This window comes from Procambarus clarkii, chromosome 23 (genome assembly GCF_040958095.1).
Source record: "Procambarus clarkii isolate CNS0578487 chromosome 23, FALCON_Pclarkii_2.0, whole genome shotgun sequence".
Lineage (NCBI taxonomy): Eukaryota > Metazoa > Arthropoda > Malacostraca > Decapoda > Cambaridae > Procambarus > Procambarus clarkii.
This window is the reverse complement of record NC_091172.1, coordinates 30,843,036-30,867,571: the sequence shown is the minus strand read 5'-3', so window position 1 is coordinate 30,867,571 and position 24,536 is coordinate 30,843,036. Positions and strand designations below refer to the sequence as shown.

At 47.1% G+C, this 24,536-nt stretch overlaps 1 protein-coding gene across 1 annotated transcript in view; it reads left to right on the top strand.

Annotated features, from left to right (window-relative positions):
• The window catches only part of LOC123763961 (glutathione hydrolase 7), a 60,284-nt gene that overhangs the window by 7,119 nt on the left and 28,629 nt on the right, over nucleotides 1-24,536 (top strand). The window contains exons 3-6 of the mRNA XM_045751335.2: nucleotides 2,941-3,092; nucleotides 6,047-6,159; nucleotides 14,431-14,542; nucleotides 20,083-20,270. Of these exons, the coding sequence (XP_045607291.1) occupies nucleotides 2,941-3,092; nucleotides 6,047-6,159; nucleotides 14,431-14,542; nucleotides 20,083-20,270 (565 nt within the window). The remainder of the gene's footprint in view (nucleotides 1-2,940; nucleotides 3,093-6,046; nucleotides 6,160-14,430; nucleotides 14,543-20,082; nucleotides 20,271-24,536) is intronic.

The window sequence follows — 24,536 nt, the reverse complement described above, 5'->3', positions numbered from 1 at the left end:
ACTGGGGTTTTGTGACCAGTGCTCACAAGGCCGGCCAGGGGCAGTGGGGGTCTGTTCTTCCGTCAGGCCCACTGCACAGTGCGGGGGTTCGTGGCGGTGTGGCGGGCACTTTGGAGGGTTCGGGTCACTCGTGGATCAACGATCCGACTCCATTCGGACTGCTGCCTGGTGGTTCATTGTCTGAACTGCAGGAGTTCAATACTGTCCTTGACTCTTTGGGGCTTTGGTGACTCGTCTGCTGAGTTCTCACGGTTTGGCTCTCCTGGACATTCATGTTCGGGGAGTGTCCAACGTCCTGGCGGGCAGCCTGTCTCTGTTCATTTCCCTGTCGACGGAATGGACAGTCGACGCTGATTTGTTTAGTTGTCTCTGCCGGACATATGTGCTCTCGGAGATGGTCCTCTTCGCTTCAGCGGGGTCAATGCGTTTCCAAATATATGTGGCACCCTTTCCCGACTGCAAGGCCGTCGGGGTCGATGACTTCACGTAGGACTGGTTGAGGTGGGGTTACTTGTACCTCTTCCCCCCTACTCTGCTGTTACTCCAAGTCTTAGCTCGCTTGGAGACTTAACAGGGGAGAATAGTGGCCGGCCCAGCCTTGGTTTCAGGCGCTGCTTGATCGGTGTCCAAACCCGGGGGTCTTCCCGTAGCTCTGCCTCATTCAGCGGATTGGGCCAGTGAGTTATGTAGCTGGTTCGATCTTCTCAAGTCTTCGTGTCTGGTCTTTTTGACGCATTTCTGTCACTATTTGTATGGTGGGCAGGTGGCTTCATTGATGGTATTCCACCTGCGTGTCTTGTCTTGGCAGCAGTGTGAAGTTTCCTGGCAGTCCTTTCGTTATTTCTTGTCCCTTTGTAGGCTTTCTTCTGTTTCGGTTCGGGTTGTCTTGTCATTCCTTTCTTGGTTGATTCAGGACCATCTTATGCCGAATATTGTCGCCTCGTATCGTGCAGTGCTGGCAGAGCCGCTTCAGCTTGCTTTCGGGGTGGATGTTACTTTGCTCTGTTTCGCAATGTCTCATGTGTTTTCACCTCCGTCCTGCTCATGCGCCCCCTGAGCCATCCTGGTCGTTGGACGGGGTGCTCTCTTTTCTATCTTCTCTTGGTTTGTTGTGGCCCCCTCGGTTCAAGATTGTTTTGCGTAGGCTCTTTTCCTGTTGGCATTGGCCTCTGAGGGTTGGGTTGGGGAGCTTTATGCTTACCTCTGGCGCAGAGGTTTCTGATCTTTTGGTCCTGTTGGTAGGTCTGTTGGGTTGCAGCCATCTTCTTTTCTGGCAAAGAATGAGACTGCGGCTTTCCGGAGGGATTTTTGGGTTGTTGATGCTGGCTGGTTCGGCCGGGGGTGCATCATGTGTTGTGTCCGGTTGCAGCTCTTCGTCGTTACCTGTGTGCCACGGCCTTGGTGGCCAGAGATGTGGTTTGGGTTGACCTTGGGGTCAGCTGGAGTTTTCTTAGCTGCTGTTTGACCTTGGGTAGGAGGTAGTATCGTCACTACACAAGATACCGTACAGCTTGTCTACTATTATCATAGTGGCCGGTTCTATTCCTCCTGGAAATGTTGTACTTTTGCAGGGTTTTCTTTTCTTTTTCTTTTTGTCTGGTGGGGGTCTGCCCCTTGGTCATAGTTTCCCCTCTGTTTTTCTGGTGGTCCCCTATTAGGCCCCTGTGATTGTACACGCCGCAGGGATTCAGCTTTACTAGTTCTCTCGGTAGTTTGGGCCAACTGGTTAGCAGTACCTTGCCTGGGCTTCCCTTAGCAGTCAGTCTAAGGGCCCTGGAAAACCACACTGGGGCTCATTGGTCCATTGGATGTTTTCTCTAGGTCCCATCTTGATTTGTGCGAGTTTGAAGGTTGCTCTGTCGCCTTGTCTCCAGGTGACACTGTTTTTACCTCCATCATGCTGCCTGTTGGGTCGATGACTCCTTTGACCTGGAGTCCTGCGAGTGGTGTTGATTGGTGGTTCTCCAATTCACCCAGTCTGATAATACTGTTGATAGGGTGCAGGCAGCATCGGTGTTGCATGCGAGGTGTAGGTTGCTGCAACATGCTCAGTTGGTTGTCTTTCCGGATGCCCCACAGCTGCCACGCTTTGGTTATAGAGACCCAAACTTGGGGGCGTTAGTTACTTCGATTTTAGTTTCGTCCGGTCTCCCTCATCCTTCCCCTGTTGTTTGCCCTGTTGCCTGCCGCCAAACGGGGCTTCTGGGTCTGACCAGCGGGCCCCTTTTCTTCCCAGCCTTTCTCCTTTTTCTTTCCTTATCACTCCAGGTATACACCAGGAGCCAGAGTCACGAAGCAGTTATGCAAGCACTGACGAATCTGTACATCTTTTCTCAATCTTTGGTGGCTTTGTTTGCAATTATTAAACAGTTAATGAGTTCCAAAGCACCAGGAGGCTATTAGAAACAATAGCAACAGTTGATTGAGACATTTTCATGCTTGTAAACTGTAAATAAATGTAACCAGAGCTGTCAAAGATTGAAGAAAGATGTACACGATCGTAAGTACTTGCGTAACTGCTTCGTGAATCTGGCCCCAGGTGTGATGGAAGGTGTTGGCCCACAACTGAGTATGCCTCATAAACCACCAAACAAGATTATGGCTTAGATAAGATTGATGTTAGCTATTAACAAACACCACATATCTGGTGGTGAGAGTGATCTTGTGAAGCCATATATTGCTAGGAAGTGTTGAGAAATTGTTTCTACTACTGTGTAATAGTGATTGGTCTCTCTCTTGGTGTTAGATTTTCCCTCTCCATTATGTTGTAAGTTCTTGGTAACTATGGGGTGCAGGCCAATGTCCCATCTTCAATGTGACCTGTGTAAAACCCTGGCTCAGGGAGGAACCAAAGGAGAACTCAGGAAGGTGCATTTAAATTCTCTCGATGCCTTATTTTTATGATTATACTGTAGTGTGTTGACAACTTGCTATTTCTAGGTAACCCCTCATGGAGCCGTTGCCACGGATGAAGAGGAATGTAGCCGTGTGGGAATCACTATTATGAGAGATGGTGGGAGTGCTGTTGATGTGTCTATAGCTTCTATATTGTGTATGGCTGTTGTTCACCCACACACAGTAGGACCAGGAGGGTAAGTCTGAGGCAGAAACAAAGCTCTAATAATTTGTTCCATCATAGTCAAATTATGGTACTGATTTTCAGTAAGTCAGCATGGATCTCAGAGGCCTGGTGAGCTACAGTACCTAACATTTTAGTGTTCTGATTCCTTGCTGCATGTCTGACTTTAAACGTTCCAAGACTCTCGAAGCCCCACTCAGTAATGCCCAAATTGTTTGTATAGAATTCTTTTTATTTTATGTAAATTATTTTTGTGTATAAATATAAATTTGGTGTCTGAATGTTCATAAATTAAAATTTTTCTAGAGCATAGATTAAAAAAAAAAATGTTCAATGTAACAAAACACTCCTTATTGGGTGAGCTCTGGTGACACTTTAAAACTATCTTGCTAAGATTGTTCCTAACTTCTAGAGTGCATCAGCCATGGAGTTCAGTTCAGTCTGCTGAGGACCAGAACCAGAATCTGGCCCCCTTCCTCTCAGAGGTGTAAGGATCAAATGATTGAATCTCTCAAAACAAGTTTGCAAGGTCTTGTGCTATCAGCTAGGACTCCTGTCAAATAAATTGAAGTGGAATGCTGAGCTCAGGTGCACATTCTCTTAGAACCCCATGGTGAAACTCCATCTGGGTCATCTGCTTTGTTCTTACTTAACTCTTTGAGCATTTTATCCACTTCGTCTCTAGACACCTCTATGTTGTTCTTTGGAATTCTTATTGTGTCTGGCTCTCTGAAGATTTAATTTTGCACAAACACAGTTTGGTACTGTTCGTTTAATGTTTCACACATTTCATTTTCCATGAATCTGTTTCCCATTTTCAACCTCTGAATATTATCCTTTACTTGCAATTTGCCATCATTTACTGTATTGTGTCCAGTGTCGGCTTTCAACTGCATTCAGTAAGCTACTATTTCTGCCGAGGTTAGTGTGTTGTAAGTTGATTAAATTTCTTTGGTACCCTATTCCAAGGCTTATATTTTCCCTGGTCATCTATCAGGATCACTAAGTCTAACCAGCCTATTGTCTTCTCCCAGGCACACGATGTTCGCCAGTACGCTGCCTTGGCAGCAGTCTTTTCAAACATGTCCTAGCCTGATATTCATGCACAGCAGTTTTGGCATTCTAACATGGTTTTGGCAGCCTGGCATTTTGTCAAAGTTTCTTGTCCCAGTTGGTTTTGTGCTGCTTTGGGCCATGATTCCCAGCATGGATTCTCTCCTTCACTGTAGTACCTGCCACTTCTCATCCTCCTCCATGGTAAGTCCCATGTTTTCGTTCTTCATTGTTAGTTAGTGTCAGGGAGCAACCGGGGTCTCCCCAAGAAGCTCGACGTTGAATGGGATGAAATTCCCGTTTCTAGTAGAGCTCCAGTGGCTCCCTGATTTCCTCCATTTCAGGATTGTCGGAATGTTTATGGGATGTTCATCGGTTCCAGAACTGATCAGGGGTACCTACCGTGGACTTGGACTTGGCCGTTTAGTGCCAGTTTTCTTTAAGAACTAGTTTCAGCGAGTTATGAATGTTTCTATTATTTGATTTGAGCTGTATGCAGAGTTGTTTGCAGTTTCAAGGCTTTGTTTTCTGTGAAACCTCCAGCTTTATGTGAAGCTTCTGGCTTTCTAGATACTTTTCCAGTGGGGTGGTGGGTTGTCCCACGCTTCTTGTGCCTCTGTAATTACCTAAGTGTAGTTACAGGATGAGAGCTACGCTCGTGGTGTCCCGTCTTCCCAGCACTCTTTGTCATTTAACGCTTTGAAACTACTGACGGTCTTGGCCTCCACCACCTTCTCACCTAACTTGTTCCAACCGTCTACCACTCCAACCCGTTCTCGCAAATTTAATAAGTCAATATTGACTTATTAAATATGTGTATAGGTGACATACTTAACATAATAGATACCCTTAAAAAGATTCATAGAAAACACCGACCTTACCTAACCTTGTTAGTATCTTAAGATAAGCATCTTATTGCTTCGTAATTACAATTATTACCTAACCTATAATAGGTATAGGTTAAGTAATAATTGTAATTACGAAGCAATAAGATGCTTATCTTAAGATACTAACAAGGTTAGGTAAGGTCGGTGTTTTCTATGAATATTTTTAAGGGTATCTATTATGTTTAGTATATCACCTATGCACGTAGTTAATAAGTCAATATTGACTTATTAAATTTGCGAGAACGGGTTGACCACTCTGTTTGCGAAAGTTAATTTTCTTATATTTCTTCGGCATCTGTGTTTAGCTAGTTTATATCTATGACCTCTTGTTCTTAAAGTTCCAGGTCTCAGGAAATCTTCCCTATCGATTTTATCAATTCCTGTTATTATTTTGTATGTAGTGATCATATCACCTCTTTTTCTTCTGTCTTCCAGTTTTGGCATATTTAATGCCTTATATTAATATTTAATTTAATTAATAATAAAAAAAGTGAGGTAGGCCAGCTTCTGGGTCAAGTCCCAGCAGGCCAAATAAACCTCCTGCAACTGATGTTATCCATTTGAGGGAGCAGTCTCAGAGAGTTAGCTTCTGGGAGTCACTTGGGCTCTTCGAGAAAGAGGTGTTTCATTATATTCAATGCTGAGTTTTCTTTAGCAACTCATAATGAAGATGATTCAATTATATTGGAGTTTACATTTTAGTTTTGATTATTTTTCTGGGGGGAGCCCAGTCGGCTCCCTGGAGCTATCCCAGGCTAATATGCTAATGTCAGACTTTGGCATCAGTCATGTGTATGCAGTTCTTAGAGCCTACCAGGGACCACGGCCAGAACCTGGCCCCGGGTCTCGCCTAGAAAATAGCGTTTCATTACATTCAACGCTGGCTTTATACTTTACAAGTCAGGTGTTTCAGAGTGTGCCAGTTTGTTGAATTACTTGTCTGTTGCTTGTAATATTTTTGTTTATTTTCATGTGTTTTACTTATTTGTTTAATGTTTTAAATAAATACATTATTTACAATATTTAGGAGTGGTGTAATGTTGATACGTGACCACAAGACCAACACATCTACTGTACTGGACTTTATGAGTGGTGTTCCACGAAGCCACAAGCATGATGACCCTCAGCCCCATGAAACTGGTAAAGTGCTAACGACTTTCCATGCCTAATATTTAGAGACTGATATTGTAGTTAAATACCATTCAGCATCCAAAATCCAACAAATTCTAGAATGGAAAGTATTTAAAAATATTAGAATTTATTTCTGGTTTTCCATTGTTGGGAGCAGAAAGCCTGTTAGGCTTATTGAGGTTTTCCTTAGGTCCATCTGTTGACCTTTGCCAGGATGTAACCCACAACAGTTGCATAACTGCAAGCTATTTTTTTCTGTGGGGAGCCCCTACAGCTCCCTGGAGCTTATCGGGCTAATGTATGTTATATTAGACCGGGACATTAGCTAAGGAGTTCAGACCTACCAGGGACCAGCGCCAGAACCTGGCCCCTTCAGAGAGGTTTCAGGGAGGAATGGCCCTGGAAAACCCCCCTTGTGGTTGGGGTTTTCCTTATCTGCCATCGACCGGGGTCAGGCACCCAGAAAGGTAGGCATAACAAAGCAAACCCCACATGGTAAAAAACTAAAACAAAAAAACAAACAGAGAGGTAGAAACACTCTACTATCCCAAGGAAACAAGCAAACATCACACTTTACTGCCGTGCCGATCGTCTGCACAGCCCTCCCCGCCCCGAGAGGGGGAGGTGGGAGCCCCGGACCTACAGCGCTGGCTGCCTAGCTTCAGTTCGTAAGCTAATGTCAACCGGGACATGTTATTTTTGGGTTTCTTAACTGGTTAGCAATACCTTGCCCGGGCTTCCCGTAGCAGTCAGTCTATGGGCCCTGGAAACCTCTGTCTGGGCTCGGTGGACCATTGAATGTGTCTTCCGGGTTCCAACCCGTCTTGTACGGGATCGTTGGTTGCTGTGCCCTTGTCTCCGGGTGATAGTCGCCACTTTTACCTCCGTCATGTTGCCTGTTGGGTCACTGACACCTTGACCCAGAGTCTTGCGAGAGATTTCCTCTGCTTGTTCTCCAGTACTCGCCTGATGTTGTTATTGTTCAGAGTACAGGCGGCATCCGTGTTGCAAGCTAGGTTAGGTTGCTGCAACATGCTAGGTTGGTTTTCCACTCGGATGCCCCGAGGTCGCCCCGTTTTGGTTAGGTGCTGTTCGCCCCTTTCCCTCCCTGTTCCCGGCTCCGGACCGTCTGCGGGTTTCGGGGTCGGGGCGGGGTTTAGTTGGGGCCGAGACTTGGGCAGTTTTCGGGGGCTGCCCCGTTCGGGTTGGGGGACGGAGGTTTTCGAGCCTGTTCCTCCTGCCAAGGCTTCTGGGTCTTACCAGTGGCCTTTTCTTGCTGCCTTTCTCATGGGCTCTTTCTTTTCTTTAAGGGCGGAGGGCTTGGAGGACGCCTCTGCCCCGGGGCCACTGTTGTTGGTTCCCGGGGCTGTGGGGGATGCCTTCTGTTCAGTTCTCGGGCGGTTTGCCCCTGCCTGGTTTTCTGCTTTTGGGCGGAGTTTTTCGTCCATCCAATCTGCTTGCTTCCCACTTTAGCTGGCGTGTTTTCGTATCTTTAGCGTTGGTCACAGCCCTCTGTTCTGGCGGCCATTTTCGTCTGCTGGTTTCCCGGCGTGGCCACCAGGGCGGCATTGCGGTTTGTTTATATGCGCATAGGTGTGCGAGTGAGCTTCTTGGGTGAGTTTTCACCTTTTTCATGGGTTTTATTCTCCTGTTGCCGTTTCTTTGCTTTTCTGGTGTTTTCTGCCCATTTCCTGTTCCTCTGGGAACGTTTGAGTGTTGATTTTACACTGGGTTTCCCATTTTGTCTGTTTTGGGTCTGGGCCCTAGGGTTTGGGCTCAGTGTCCCTGGCTGTTATGCTTGCTCCCACACCTTGTCCTTCGGGTTTTTGGTCTGTTTTGACCGTTTCCCTGGGGGTTCTGTCTGGAGGCTGTGCTTTGCCTTTCTGTGGTGTTTCTCCGCCGGCAAATGTGGTGGTTTGGGCTCCCCCTGGTTCGATTCCGGGTTCCTTTGGTTTCTTTGGTTTCGTTCCAGAGATTTCTTCCTCTTGGGCCCCCCTTTGTGGGTTCAGGGGGCTTTGTTTCCTCGTGTGTGACCCGGTTCTGCCTTCTGGAGTTCCGGGTCACACGAGTTCCTGGCTTGCAGACTGATCTTTTTGGGTCTTGCCACGTGTTGTGGTCGTGCTGGCACTTTGAGGTTTTGTTGTCAAGGTGGGCCTTTTGATGCAGTTTTGTGCCTTCTTCACTTGGCTGGCGTGGTGCTCTCTGCCCCACTGGTCGGTGGCTTGTAAATTTCTTTTCATGTGTATGTGTGTGTGTGTGTACGCATGTACATGTGTACACTGTGTGTGTGTGCACGTGTGTATGTGCATACACATGTGTGTGTAACATACCTTGTGTGTATGTGTATATACATAATATGTATATACAGTACAACCTCGATTCAACGTACTATATGGGACCAACCCCAGTGCGTTAGAGCGTTGGATTCGTTGCAAGCGGTGACCTTCAGGAGGCATTTGCATCAGTGTCTTTTTTTCTTGTACACAATAACGAATTTAACGATTCTTCGCGGCAGGGGATCATATTCCAGGGACCTGCCCGAAACGCTACGCGTACTATTGGCTGTAAAAGAATGTAACAACTCTTGTATATATCTCAAAAAAATAAAAATGCATTATCATATTATATACTGTACCTATATATTATTACCCTACTAAAAAATACTGTGTTAAATTTGTTATTTACCTTATTGTTGGAGTTATGTCCATCTTGAAGTCTCATGGAGTTGTGAATGCTGTACAGTAAATACATACTGTAGTGTATTATACCATTAACACTGTGTTGATTAAGTAGTTCTGCTGTATGTTGAGTACTACAATACAGTTTATGAAAACTATTGTACACTAAAATTACTGGAACTTTAATTTTAACACTATGTACACACTTAAATTTAACACTTGTTCTATCTGTTCATGCTACACACAATGTTTCTAGATGTTTGCATCAGCTTTGCTGGTGCTTGCTGCTGCTGTGTTTGCTTCAGCTGCTTCTGAGCTGGTGCTGGCTGCTGTTGTACCAGTGCTGGGTACTGCCGTGTTCGTGCTGGGTATGGCTGTGCTCGTGCTGGGTACAGCTGTGCTCGTGCTGGGTACAGCTGTGCTCATGCTGGGTACGGCTGTGCTCGTGCTGGGTTTGGCTGTGCTCGTGCTGGGTATGGCTGTTCTCGTGCTGGGCACGGCTGCTCTTGTGGTGGGTACGGCTGTTCTCATGCTGGTTGATTTTTTGCTACAAGTTCTTGCAAAATATTGCTTCATTTTTGGCATTAATAAGGCACTATTAGTAAGCCCCTGAGACATTTTGTTGTATAACAATACAGCTGCAGTCCAAAAATGGTAAATTCCACAATTATTCTTCCACCGGAGGTTAAATACTGTACGTTAATCACAGACAAAACTAAGGGCACTGGGTGCATACTATACAAACGCAGACTAGGTCTATACATACACCCTACAGTAGGCTAGTGTTTAAGCCAGATCCAGTAACATAAATTTCTCTAAAATATTCGATTTACATCAAATTATATATTTTTGGGTTATATATTTAGTTTAGCAACATTATTACAATAATAAGAGCTATAAAAATACTTATTTTAGAACTGATCGATTAATTTTATTATTTCGAAGCAGTAGGTCACTGAACTATAGCGACGAAATCGAACAAAACAAACATGGTGTTCTGGACTACTTCAGTCTGCGCCCTGGATTCTATGCCCTCATCGGAGGACTGTTGTCTCCTGTCCGGCCTCTGTTGGGGCCGGGTGCCTGGATGGTGGCCCTGAACCTCCAGGTCAATTCTTGGCACGTTCCTCTCCAGTTTTCCGGGACTGGCACACTTGGTGGTGTGGCTTCAGGCTTGCCGCTTTTGTTGTCTTCCCTATTTTGTAATTGGCACTTGGTGTATTTTTGCATCTTTACCGGATCTTGGTGCCCTGTCTGAGTCTGCTTGAGATTCGGTGTCTGGCCTACCTCGACGACTAACTGGTGTGGGCTCCCAGTCGGTCCGCTTGTCTGCTCGCCAGGGGTGTGGTTTCCTGGTGATCTGGAGGCCATTCCATCTGTTTCTGTCCCGGGTTCGGACCTGGGCCTTGTTTAGGGCAATTGGGCCACTCCTTGTCTTTCCCTCCAGAAGTGTTACTGCGGCTGTGGTCCCGCCTTCTGCTGTTCATGAGGGGGTCCCGGGTTACTCAGCGGTTGCTCGAGCAGTTGTGCGGGAGTCTGAACTTCGACGTGCTGGTCTGCCCGCAGGGTCGGGTTTGGCTTCGGCGTCTGTTTGGTTCCTTCGGAGACTCCCCTTCCGCCTCTTGCAATTGTTGGGTTCGTTCCTCCGGGGATCTTGTGTTGGTGCTGCATCACCAGCTTCCTCTTTGGGGTTTTCGGGGTTCCGTGCCTTGGCACCTCCCCGAGCCTCTGCTCGATGTGTTCACGGACGGGTCATCTCTCGGCTGGGGCTTTGTGACCAGTGCTCACCAGGTCGGCGGGGATGGTGGAGTCTGTCCGTCCATCGGGCTCACAGCACGGTTCGGGAGTTCGTGGCTGTCTGGTTTGCGCTTCGGAGGGTTTGGGTCACTCGGTGCTCTACCATTCAGCTCCATTTGGATTGTTCTCTGGCGGTTCTTTGCCGGAACCACAGGGTTTTCACTTAGGTGTTGACCTTTGGGGTTGGTTCCTTAGTGGCTCGTTTGCTGGATTCTCGGGGTTTGGCTAACCATGAGGTTCATGTCTGGGGTGTGTCCTGCGTCCTGGCGGACAGCTGTCTCGGTTCATTCCTCTGTTCGCGAATTGGCCAGTTGTCGCCAACTCGTTTTGTTGGCTTTGCCGGACGTATGGACTCCTGGCCATGGACGTCTTTGAGACGGCGTGGTCTAGGCGTCGCCCATTTTATGTGGCGCCCTTACCCGCTTGCGAGGCATTCACGGTGGATGCTTTTCGGCAGGACTGTTCGAGGTGGGGGTATCTGTTCCTCTTCTCCCGGTCCAGCTGTTGCTTCGGGTTCTGGCTTGGTTGCAGCCCATTCCCACGAGAGCAGTCCTTATGATTCCTTGGTGGCCAGCCCAGCTTTATTTTCAGACGCTGCTTGATAGGTGTCCGAACCCGGGGCGTTTTCCCGCGGCTCCACCTTTTTTGGCAGGTCGGATCAGTCCTGTACGTGGCTGGTTCGGCCTTCTCCTTGGCTTTTCGCGTCTGGTATTTTGACGCGGGTATCACCATCTCTGTGGTGTTCAGGTGGCTTTGTTGACGGTGTCCCACCTGTGAGCTTCGTCTTGGCTACAGTATGACGTTCCTGGTGTTTCTATGCACTTTTTCTTGCTCTTTGTAAGTTTGATGCTCTTTTGCATCTTGTCCTTTCTTGGGTTTTCAGGACTACAGTTATTTGATGTTTCTTACTGTCACCTCGTTTTGTGCGGCATTGGCGGAGCCGCTCCGGGTTGCGTTCGGGGTGGACGTCACATCTTCCCTGTTTCGTACGCTTTGTCGTGTTTTGTTTCACCTCCGGCCTGCTCATGCGTCACCTGAGCCATCCTGGTCCTTGATCAGGGTGCCTTCTTATCTTCTCCTCAGTTTGTGGTAGCCCCTTCGGTTCAGGTTTCTGCTCTTTGGTACTGGTGGTAGATTTATACGTGTGCAGCCTTTCTCCGTCCTGGCGATGGTCGAGACGGCTGCTTTCCGGAGGGGTTCTTGGGTTATTGATGCTTGATTGGTTTGGCCGGGGGTGCGTCCTGTGTTGTCCTGTTGCGCTTTTTGCCATTTCCTGTGTACCGTGTCTGGGGATGCGCTTTGGTTTGATCCGGTTACCCTCGTTCCCTGTTTTCAGGGCTCTGGTCTCCCAGGTCGTCCGCAGAGTTTTTCAGTCTTCCAGCCTGCGGTCTGTCCTGTAGTGCTGTTCGGACGTTTGCAGCTTTTGCTGCTGTGTTGATGTCTAGGGCTCATTTCGGGCTCAGGGATTTGAGGGTCGCACAGGTTCTTGGCCACCCATTCTTTATGCGTGTCTGCTCCTGTGCATTCTTGTTGTCTTGGGTCGCAGGTTGCAGCCTGTTGTCTCGACTTCGCATTGCGGAGTTTGTGGCGGCCGCCTCCCGGGTTAGCCCTTTCTTTTCCTTCTCTTTGGGTATGAAGCTCCAGGGAGCCGTAGGGGCTCCCCACAGAAAACCAGCGTTGAATGTAATGAAACGCCATTTTCTGGGTGAGCCCCGGGGGCTCCCTGGCAACCCTCCCTCCCACCGGTCGGCATTTTTTTCGTGTTGGTTGAAGCTTAGCTTCCGAACTGAAGCTAGGCAGCCGGCGCGGTAGGTCTGGGGCTGCCCCCTCCCCCTCTCGGGACGGGGAGGGCAGCGCGGAAGATCGGCGCAGCAGTAAAGTGTGATGTTTGCTTGTTTGCTTGTTTCCTTGGGATTGTAGGGAGTTTCTACCTCTCTGTTCGTTTTTTTGTTTTAGTTTTTTACCATGTGGGGTTTGTTTTGTTATGCCTACCTTTCTGGGTGTCTAACCCTGGTCAATGGCAGATAAGGAAAACCCCAACCTCAAGGGGGTTTTCCAGGGCCATTGCTCCCTGAAACCTCTCTGAAGGGGCCAGGTTCTGGCGCTGGTCCCTGGTAGGTTTGAACTCCTTAGCTAATGTCCCGGTCTAATATAACATACATTAGCCCGATAAGCTCCAGGGAGCCTCCGGGGCTCACCCAGAAAATGGCGTTTCATTACATTCAACGCTGGTTTTTTACTGCTAGGTAAGCATAGGCATCAGGTGAAAGGAAAAGTACTCAAACTTATGTCATACTGCGGGAATTTAACCTGGTACCTTTTAGTTGTGAGCAAATTTCTTTTCTTTAATTATTTTTCTTTTAATTATTTTGTTAATATTGTTATTAATCTGTTGTGTGATGTGTGACGACTGTAGTGATGCAGTCCCTCCATTCTGTTTTTCCATGCGCCACCACTATAACTTGATGCTCTACAGAATCACTCCTTGCCGCAACAAGTGATAGTATATGGGCATCGGAAAACAATGTGAAGTTCAACCGTAACAAATGCCAATTACTTCAGTATGAATATATCTTAAAAAAAACCTTAAAAGGAGTATAGGATATAAAACATTCAGACCTCATAGAAGGAAGGGACCAACTGAAGTGTCTTGGAATAATTGTTGGAAAGCCAAATATTTAGAGAACACAATAAATGAAATGTGTCGCCTTGTGGATACCTATACCCCCGAGTCTAACAGGGAGCATTGCTTGGTCCCATTGGTCATCTTTCACGGAAAGGTTTAACACTTTCATGGTTATTGATTTTAGGAGTGTGTCGTATTCTGTTAATTTTGGACTGTTGAAGTAGGGAGCACAACTTAGGAAATTGGTAAGCTTGGGAAAAGCCAGGCACCTTGTGAAGAGGTACAAAGCATCATGGGCATCCAAAGCCCCTATTCTTCCATCCATACTCTTCAGGTCGTTCAGCTTATCTTCAAGGATTACCTGAATTGCTCTCGAGCCCAGAGGTGCCCCTAGCAGCACACTGTTGGTGGGAGTGATCACTGGAGCTCCTGGCAACACGGTTCGTAGTGCATCTGTGGTTGGTTAGCTAGATGAGATGATTTCACACGTTGATGGATTTAAGGCGAGTCCTAACTCCTCTCCCCTAGATTTCATTAGCTGTAGATCCCCTAGAAAAGACTCCTGTGTCCCTGCCAGGGTGCCATCGTCCAGGAACCAGATGTTGAGTTCGCTGGTCAACCTACTTGTGACCTCTTTAGCAGCCATGCATAAAAGGAAAGGGGCAAGTGGATACCTTCTGCAGAAACAACTTCATGTTCCCCAAACAACACCCCAAACATACATTTATATAAATGTATTTATATAATTTTACAAGGACTTTATCCTGTAATTCACATTATATGATCCAAAAACGTTAGGTCAACAAATGTGCTTCGATACAGGTTTGCCATGTTAAGCTAGCATAATGGGATGATAGGAATTAACAGGGATCTAGAATTTTAATACATGTATTTCTAGAATTGATTACTAGAATTTAACAAAATTTATGATGGGCTTTATTCCATTTCAAAGCACAACTATTTCAGATTTTGGATGCTTTACTATTTTGAAATTCTAACTACATAATGTATTGGAAATTTCCTAAACAAAGTGGAAACTAGCTTCCAGTTTCCAATAACTTAATAATTTTCCTATTAAAGTAGATTCACAATACAGTACAATAACATACAATTCAGTACTTGCTTCTCATTTTTACCCATTTTCAATATATATCCTCATTAGTCTTTCCTCTTTCATAGATGGACAAAGCATTGGAGTTCCTGGGTTGTTACGAGGTCTGCAGTATGCTCACAGCAAGTATGGAAAGTTACCATGGGCAAAGCTCTTTGAACCAAGCATTGAAATTGCCAGGTGAGAAACCCATAATAATAATAATAATAATAATAATAACAATAATAGAGAAAATCCATTAGAGCCGTGATGAGGATTCGAACCTATGCACTGGGTATTCCCAGACACACACTCTAGACAACTAGGCCACAACATGATGAAAAGGATTGCAACCTGGGGTTCTACTGAACCCTCGAGGATATCTGAGGCTTCCACTGAAGCCGAACCAGGGTTTCACACAATCTCCCCATGCACTCTGGCTCTGTCGTCAAGGAAATCTATCTCTTGCGGGACTTGTTTCCTGCTTATGCTTCAATTTATTCATCCTCCAACTAATATTCCGAGGGATCAGGCAGCGGCCGCCTTGCATAGACATTTTTCTGTGATGCAATGGGCCAGGTTGGTTGCCTGGTTTGAAGCCCTGGAGCTGTCCCTCTTGGTCTTTAGGGACTCAGATTCAGGGGCATTGGTCACTTCGGTCTTGGTTCAGTTCACGCCTCCTCTTCTTTCCCAGATGGGGATTGCCCTTCTCTTCCACCCCTGCTGCTGGCTCCCAAATGTCTGAGGGTTTCGGAGTCGGGGCAGGGTTTAACTTGAAATGAAACTCGGGTGGCTTCAGGGGCTGCCCCTTCTGATTCAGGTGTGGAGGTGGTTGAGCCTTTTCTTGCTGCCGAACCTTCTGAATCTATCCAGTCGACTCCTTCTTTGGAGCTTTTCCCCTGGAATCACCTTTCCTTCTGGGGTGATGGGTGTGGATGAGGGCTCTGCCCTGCAGCCTTTGCCTATGGTTTCTGAGGCTCAGGGTAGAGTCCGAGTGGAGTTCTTGGGTTCTATTTGAACCCCCATGTGCCCTCTTTGCAGGGTAGGGGGTTTTCATACCCTCCTATCCTTTATGACTTTGAGTTGGGTGGGCAACACCTCTGGGTGCAGTTCCGGGTGCCTTTGGGTTCCCTGGATTCTTCAAGGAATCACAGAATTTCCATGTGGAAGTTCAGGAGCCTCTCGGTGCTTACCTCCTACATGCTTATTGGCACGTTCCTATTCATCTGGGGTTCAGAGATTATTGGATGCTTGTTTGGTTAGGCTGGGAGTGCATCATGTGTTATGTCCGGTAGCAGCTTTACATCGCTACCTGCGGGCCACTGGTTCGGGAACAGTGGACACACTCTAGTTGGATCCAGTTTCTCTGGATCCCTGTTCTAGGACTCGTGTGTATCAGGTTGTCCACAGTGTTATCAAATCTAGCCAGCCTGCAGTCTACCCTCATGCCCATGATGTGCGGAAGTTTGTTGCTCTTACAGCTGTTTTGGAAATATGTCTTGGGTCGACATTAGGGCATGGGAATTTTGAAGGTCAAACAAGGTCCTGGTGGCCAGGTATCTTGCAAACGTTCTGAGCCCTCTCTGGCCTTGTGTTGCGTTGTGGTGTCTGTCGTGGCCTGATGTCTGAGCGTCGTCTTGAGACCTACTGTGCTACCCCCTCCCGTGTAAGTCAGGTAGTTAACTTCATGGAGCCTACTGGGCTTCCCACAGAAAACCATCGTTGAATGTAATGAAACTCCATTTTCTGGGCTACCCCCCAGAGGCTTTTCATCATTCTAGAACTTGTGGGGTTAGCTACTAGCTTGCCTGACCGGATACCCCTCCCTCCAATATGGGTGGGGGGGGGGGGAGGCACGAACAAGTGTGCACACTAGTTGGATGATGATTTGCTTGTTTGTCTTCCTTTGGTGGAGTTCTTATGTTCTGTTTGGAAGTAGGTAGCAATTTTCACCAGCTGTGGTTGGTTTTGTTTTGCCTATCATTCTGGGTGCCCTTCCCGGTTGATGGCAAGTATGACATTCTCGAAATGTAGAGTGCTTATAGGCCATTGGTAGGTAGCCCGTAGAGGGCTACCTGTGCCTCTCGGAGGGGACCAGGTTCTGACTCGTGGTTCCTGGGTAGGCATAGAACTCCCATGACTGATGAGCCCAAACTAATATTGCACATATCAGTCTGGATAGCTTCAGGGAGCCTCTGGGGCTCGCCCAAATATTGGTGTTTCATCACATTCAACGCTTTTTTTTTTTTTTAAACTTCATTTCAATTTATGCTTTTAATCTCAATTAGTTTTAAATCTTAGTTTTTAAGTTTATTTCTTAATATTTTGCCCAAAACGCTGTGCATACTAGTGGCTTTAGGAATAGTGCTATAGAAGTTCGCTAATCCAGACTACATGGGAAGGACCCATGTCCGGATGACCCCTCATCTGGATCAAATGACGTTTTACAGGGGAAATCCAAAAGTGAACATTTCCAAAAAATTTTGTACCACAACCAACATAATTTGAATTTCCACACACTATAATTAGTGTGTGGAAAGGTGGGTGGTTAGCTGCCTGGCATGGTTCTCTCAGAGAGGCACAGGGAGCAATGGCCTATGAAACTCCCTTGTATGAAAGTTTTCATGTCTGCCATCGACTGGGGTCTGACACCCAGAAAGGTAGGTGCCCCCAAAACAGACCCCAACTGGTAGGAAAAGTGCAATCGAACAGAGCCCAAGAACTCCCCCCAAGAAAAACAAGGTAACGGGTCAAGCAGCATACACGTTACATGCTAGGTTTAGGTTGCTGCAATGCATTAGGTTGATTACATGCTCGAATGCCCCGGGTCTGTCCTGTTTTGGTTTTAGGGACCTGGACTTGGGAGCAGTCGTCGCTTTGACCTTGGTTTAGTCTGCACCTCTTCATCCTCCTCTTGTTGGTGTGGTTCACCCACCTCCTTCCTCCTTGCTGCTGGCTCCCAAACATCTGAGGGTTTCGGAGCCGGGGCATGGTTTAGCTGGGGATGAGACTGACGGCTCCGGGGGTTGCCCCATTTGATACGGGGACAGAGGCATTCGGGCTTGTTCCACCCGCCGATGTTTCTGGGTCCTTCCGACAGGGCTTCTGTTGGGAGCTCCTTCGGCTCCCTGGAGTTATCGGGCTAATATGCGCATTAGTCAATGGAGTTCAGCCTACCGGGGACCACGGGCCAGAACCTGGCCCCCTCAGAGAGGCAAAGGGAGCAATGTCCTATGGAAACCCCCTCATGTATTTGGGGGCATTCCATGTCTGACATCGACTGAGGTTTGAACCCAGAAAGGTGGGCATAACAAAACAGATCCCACATGGTAAGAAAATTGCAACCGAAGACTGAACGAAGAGGCAGAACTCCCAAGTACTTTTAAGAAACAAACAAATGTCACACTCCTCCACAGCTTTGCTTGTCTGCGCAGCCCTTCCCTTTCTGGGAGGGAAGGGGCAAGACCCAGACCCCCCCCTCCCTGTGCCGGCTACCCAGCAACTCCAGTTTTGTTGGCTAATGCGATGTGGGGCGGATGTCGACTCTGGCCTTGATTTCCTGGCAGTGTTTCGCCTTAGTGGTGTCCTTTGCTGTTCGTGGTGTGATGGCCAGGTGTACTTAAGTGTACTGGGACTGTTTGCGCTTATGGCAGCCTTCCCTAGGTGCCTTGAGAGTACTACCCTTGGGTGTTAAGGTTACCTTCCCTGATGCCTTCGGAACGCCATTTCCGTAGAGGGTTTCCTGGAGGGTGCCTCTTTGGCTCCCTGCAGCTAACCCAGCTGATATACAGTAAATGTATTGACCCTGGCATCGGTCAATTCACATGGAATGCTAGGCCTACTGGGGACCACGAGCCAGAATAATCTGGTCCCCCTCAGAGAGGCATGACAAGCAATGGCCTATAGACACCACCGTGTGGTTGGAAGTATTCTAGTCTGCCATCGTCAGGCACCCAGAAAGGTAAGCATCCCAAAACAAACACATATTCTGGTTAAAATATTGCTACTAAAAGACAGACATAGAATGCTTCCAACCACACGGAGGTTTCTATAGGCCATTGCTCCTCGTGCCTCTCTGAAGGGGCCAGGTTCTGGCGTGTGGTCCCTGGTAAGCAGCACTTTATTCACTTTGATGCCACGGTCTAATACATTCATATCAGTCTGGATAGTTCCGGGGAGCCTCCAGGTCTCACCCATAAAATGGGGTTTCATTACATTCAACGCTGGTTTTTTATGAAAAAAAAATCTTGTGATTCAGCTTTCCCTATTTCATTACTTCAGTTTATTCAGTTAAAGTTAATGTCTCATTCTTTAAGGAAAAGCAGTCATTAGTACACTAGTAACTATGATTGAGATAATCAATAGGAACCATGAGTAGGATTTGAACTCTGCATACAGGGTTCAAATCAAGCACTCGCCTTAGATCACTTAACAACGACATGCTCAAAAGCAATGAAACCTGGGATTCAACTGAACCCTCTATTGGTTCTGAAGCTTCCACTGAAGCTATGTCAGGATTTTACTCATTGCCCACAATAGCCTGGCTGTGGTATAGGCATTCTACCTTCAATGCTTCTCTTCAAATGCACAAAGAAATGACATTAACATGATGTATCCATGAGAAAATCAGTAGGATCTCTGAGATGTATTCCAACGAAAAACTTGGTACTAATGACTCCTTTTGATTTTCTCATTGATATATCACAATATTGTGATTACTTTGTGCAGTAACTATGATTAATAAAAATACTGATAAAATGCATCTGAAAATTTTTAATTACACTGTGAAAGTTATTATTTATGTATATTTTAACACTTCCGCTCGGTAACGACACAGCATTGCGTTGTTCTTTTACTCGGGGGTAGTCCGGTAACGACGCAGCATTGCGTCGTTTCCGGTTGCAAATTGGCGGCGGCTTCGGGAGGGGCGCGCCACGGTTTTGGACATTATATGCATATACACCTGTAGGGAATTTCATTGCGAATACAATGATACCAAAATGAAAGACCTAGGACCAGAATTGAGGTAACAAAGTTGAAAAGAGTATACCCATTTTATTGCTCTTTATTAGCGCTCACTGCGCTAACGCACCGTCACGTTCTCTGTTTGCTGTGGGTGGGACGCCGGGCTTTTGGACTTTATATTTGCATATACTCCTGTTGGGAATTCTATTGCGAACACAATGACACCAAAATAAAAGATCTAGGACGAGAATTGAAATGTCCAAAGTGGTCGACGGGTGGAGTGCGCCACTGTTTTTGACATTATTTGCATATACTCCTGTTGGGAATTCTATTGCAAACACATTGATACCAAAATGAAAGACCTAAGATGAGAATTGAGGTGACCAAAATGAAAGGGGTGTACACATTTTATCGGTCTTGCGAGCTCCCGTGTAACACGCTCTCACTTTCTCTGTTTGTTGCGGATGGTACGCTGGGCATTTGGACTTAATATGCCTTTAGTCCTGTAAAGAATTCTGTTGCGAACACAATGATACCACATTGAAAAACCTAGGACGAGAATTGAGGTAACAAAGTTGAAAAGATTATACACTTTTCAGAATTACCGCGCGCTCCCGCAGAATGCCCAAACCCACCCGGAGTAGTGCGGTGCATGCATGCCCAGAGCATCAAAGTGTTAACTAAGCCTTTTGCATGCACATGCTGCTATGATGTTAGTGATTAATGATGTACCGTGTCATGATACTCAAGTTAGTATCTTATTTATTTTCCCATAGGCGAGGATTCAATGTATCAGCGCAGCTTGAAGAAGCTCTGAAGAAATCCAACATCACTAAAGTGGATGGTGCTACACCCTTTGACCAAACATTCTTTCCCAAGGGAATTATGTTGAAGAAGGGCAGCTTCATGCAAAGGAAAGATTTTGCAGAGTTTTTGGATGTTGTGGCTACTTACGGTGCTGATAGTGAGTATGATCAACAAAAGTTCTGAAGGCCAATGCTTTCATTGCTTTTTATAAAATATGCATATTCTTACAGAAACCGTGTCTTTCTTAACCACTTAAGTCATTATGTATAAGTGTCGTGGGTGTGAAAGTAGAATGATTTTGAACCCTTCTGGTAATACCTTCAGTTTAGTGTAATGAAACATATGAGACCAAACCTTACTTGTTTGGTCTACTATAATGTTTCATTACATATGGACTACCATATATTTCATTTGGGTTCTGACCGTGTGGACTATCTCCAGAAAGCTAATGTCTTGCCCTCTGACTTCCGCACATATGCTCCTCTGGCTTCTAACCCTTTGGATCGCCTTAAAACTTCCTTCAGCTGCTTACTAAGCCAAATCTCTAGTCTTGTCCTCCTGACTTCGATCTAATAAAACAATTTCATGTCATCTACTCTTCTCTTCCTTATTTCTATAGTCTACCTAAGATTCTTAAACCTGGTGTTCCTCTTCATCCTAGCATTTCTTCAAGGGGCTCTGTCGGCTATCCTCATGCCTCCAGGCTTGCTAAAACTCTGACTCCTTATCTTGGCACTTTTTCTCCTGCCCACCTTATTCACTCTCAGGACTTCATAAAAAGACTGCACCTGCAGTCTAAACTCTAACTCCTTCTCTTTAACCACTGCACTGCTCTGCATTAAAAATATGACACCCCCGTGGTGTGCCAAAAATAAATTCTTCTCAAAAAATTATTTTCTCTTATATTATTAAAATGCAGTCTCTGACCATAAGAAACTAAAAAAAAATATTGTATGTGACATACTTTAGCCGCGATGGAGCTGGGAAGTTGAGCATATTATGGGTGCGATGGAGCGCTCCAGGTCACTAGTCCCCGCCACCCCATGGGGCGGCAGTTGCCGCAAATATAATGTTTCACAATTATTTTGATGTTTCTCATTCATTTCTTCTGTTTTTTTTGCTGTAATATTATTCAAAAGTGTGAAATTTGTGGAATTTATATAGTTCAATGTGTGGAACATTGCTATGCTCAAAATTATGGCCTCTTCCCCTGCGTTTCGTTGGGTCATTTTTTTTTTTAAAGTGAGTGCGCTTGGGCTTGATCATTTTGACCTCGTTCCTCTGGTGGGTTCCCGCCTGTTTCCAGTACAGGAATGGGTCTGTGCGGTTCTGCGGTTCATTCTGGACTTGTCCCATCTGAACTGCTGAATTCCTCGCCCCCTTGTTTTTAGATGACCTCTCTATCACATGTCCGGCTTCTTTTGACGCCGGGGTGTTGGATGGTGTCCCTCTTCCTCCGGGGTTCAGGGACTGGTTGGTTTTCTTCATGGGGTGACTGGCTTCATGTTTTCGTTGCCTTCCTTTGGTTTGGCACTGGCACCTCACGTATTCCATGTCTTACCCAGTTCGTGGTGGCCTGTCACAGTCTGGTGTAGGCTTCCTGCCAGTCTGCTTGTCTGCTCGTCAGAGGGGTACTTCTTTCCCAGTTCACTGGGTTCCGGTTCCTGGTGTACTGGGGATAGTTCCATCTGGTTCCTTCTCTGGTTTGAACATGGCTGGGTCTTATGTGAGACTCGCTGACCACTTTCTTGTCTCTTCCTCCGGAGTTGCTGCTGCGGTCCCGCCTTTGGCTGTTTCTGAGGAGCTCTCGGGGTCACTCGCCAGTTAGTCGTGCAGCTGTGACCTTCGTCATGCTGGTTTACCCGCTGGGTCGGGTCTGGCTTCAGTGTCCGTTCTGGTTTTGGCGTCGTCTCTTGGCTGGGGCTTTGTGACCAGTGCACACCAGGCCGACCAGGGTTGTGGGATCCATCCATCAGTCGGGCTCACAGCACAGTGCGGGAGTTCGCTGTGGTGTGACTGTCGCTTCGGAGGGTTTGTGTCGCTTGCAGATCGACAATCCGGCTCTATTCAGACTGTGACCTGGTGGTTCATTGCCTGAACCGCGGGGGTTCGATGCAGTCTTTGGTTCATTGGGGCTGGTCGCTGCGGGTGACTCGTTTGCCGAGTTTTTGTGATTTGGCTCTCCAGGCGGTTCATATCTCGGGAGTGTCCAACGTCCTGGTGGACAGCCTGTCATAGTTCATTTCCCTATCTACAGAATGGACGGTCGACGGCGACTTGTTCAGTTGGCTCTGCTGGACGTACTGGCGCTTTGAGGTGGACCTTTTCGCGTCGGTGTGGTCGAGGTGTCTTCCGGTATATGTGACTCCCTTCCCCGACTGTAAGGTCATTGGGATCAATGCCGTTTGGCAGGACTGGTCGAGGTGGGGTTACCTGTACCTCTTACCCCTGGTCCAGCTGTTGCTTTGGGTTCTTGCTCGTTTGGAGACTTACCAGGGAAGAGTAGTCCTGTTGGCCCCTTGGTGGCTGGCTCAGCCTTGGTTTCATGTGCTGCTTGCTCGGTTTCTGAACCCGGTAACTTTTCCGCGGCTCCGCCTCTTTCAGCTGATCGGGCTGGTTTGATCATCATCGCATTTTTCTGACGCCAGTCTATCGCCACTTGTATGGTGATCAGGTGGCTTTGTTGATGGTGTCCCACTTGCGTGTTTCATCTCACCGGCAGTATGAAGTCTCCTGGCGGTTCTTCCGTCACTTTTTGTCCCTTCATAGGCTGTCTTCGGTTTCAGATCGGATTGTTTTGTCCTTTCTCTGCACTGCAGGAGCGGCACTGGGTGGAGCCGCTCCTGCTTGTGTTTGGGGTGGATGTTTCTTCCACTCAGTTTTGCAAGCTGCCTCGTGCATTGTTTCACCTCCGGCCTGCTCATGTGCCTTCCTAGTCATTGAACTGGGTGCTCTCTTTTTTCTCTTCTTCTTGGTTAGTGGTGGCTCCTTTGGTTTGGGATTGTTTTGATAAGGCTCTTTTCTTGTTGGCATTGGCGTCTGGAGGTCGGGTTGGGGAGCTTCATGCTCTCCTCCAGTGCAGGGGTTTTTGCTTCTTCGGTCCTGGTGGTAGGTTTGTTCGTTTGCAACTGTCTCCTTTTCTGGCGTAGAATGAGACAGCGGTTGTCCAGAGGGATCCTTGGGTTATTGATGCTTGGTTTGTTCGGTCGGGGGTGCATCATGTGTTGTGTCCAGTCGCGGCTCTTCGCCATTATTAGCGCGCCACGGCCTCAGTGGCATGGAACGTGCCTAGGTTGACCCAGGTTTCCCTTCTTCCCTGTTCCAGGGCTCGGGTCTCCCAGGTCGTCCTCAGGGTTATTTGGTCCAGCCAGCCTGTGGTCTATCTCCGTGCCCATAATGTTCGCAAATTTGCTGCTTTAGCTGCTGTTTTTGGTAATATGTCTAGGGCTGACATTTGGGTGTGAGGATTTTGGAGGTCGAACAGGGTTCTGGCCTCCCGTTACCTTGTTAATGTTCCTGGCTCTATTTGGGCATGTGTCGCTTTGGGTAGCAAGTTGCAGCCAGTTGTCTCGATTTTGCGTTAAGGTGTGAGTGGCGGCCGCCTCCCTTTTTTACCTTCTCTGTTGTTAGGTAATTCCATGGAACCAAAGCAGCTCTCCACAGAAAACCAGCATTAAATGTAATGAAACGCCATTTTCTGGGCGAGTTCCAAAGGCTTCCCGGCAACCCTCCCTCCCTCCCTCCCGGTTGGTGGTTTGTGCATTTTTTATATTCAGCCTCTGAACTGAGGTTGGATTGCTGGCACGAGGGCCTGGGGCTCCCCCTTTTCCCTGCCGGGGAGGTGGGAGTTGCACAGATATCGGCGTGGCGGCAGTTGTGATGTCGTGCTTGTTTGCTTGTTTTCAGATTGTGGAGTCCTGCTTGATTGTTCGGCTTCGGTAGCAATTTTTCACCAAGTGGAGTTTATTTTGGGACGTCTACCTTTCTGGGTGCCTAACCCAGTCGATGGTAGATATGGAATGCTTCCCAACCACATGGGGGTTTCTATATGCCATTGCTTCTTGTGCCTCTCTGAGGAGGTCCAGATTCTGATTCATGGTCCCCGGTAGGTAAGAACTCCTATCAACCTGTCAAATTGACTGATGCCATGGTCTAATACATACATATCAATCCAGTAAGCTCCTAGGAGCCACCAGTACTCGCCCAGAAAATGGCATTTCACTACATTCAAGGCTGGATTTTTCTAGTGCAATGATGCTTGGGATTGCCAATAATGTTATTTATGTCACAGAAACTGTAGAACATCAGTATTCATTGATATATTTGTCATGGTGGCTTAATAATAATAACTTTTGGCAGTTTTGTGTATATTTCTCGGGGGCAGGGGGGGGAAGGCCTTGCAGCTCCCTGAACCTATGTGCTA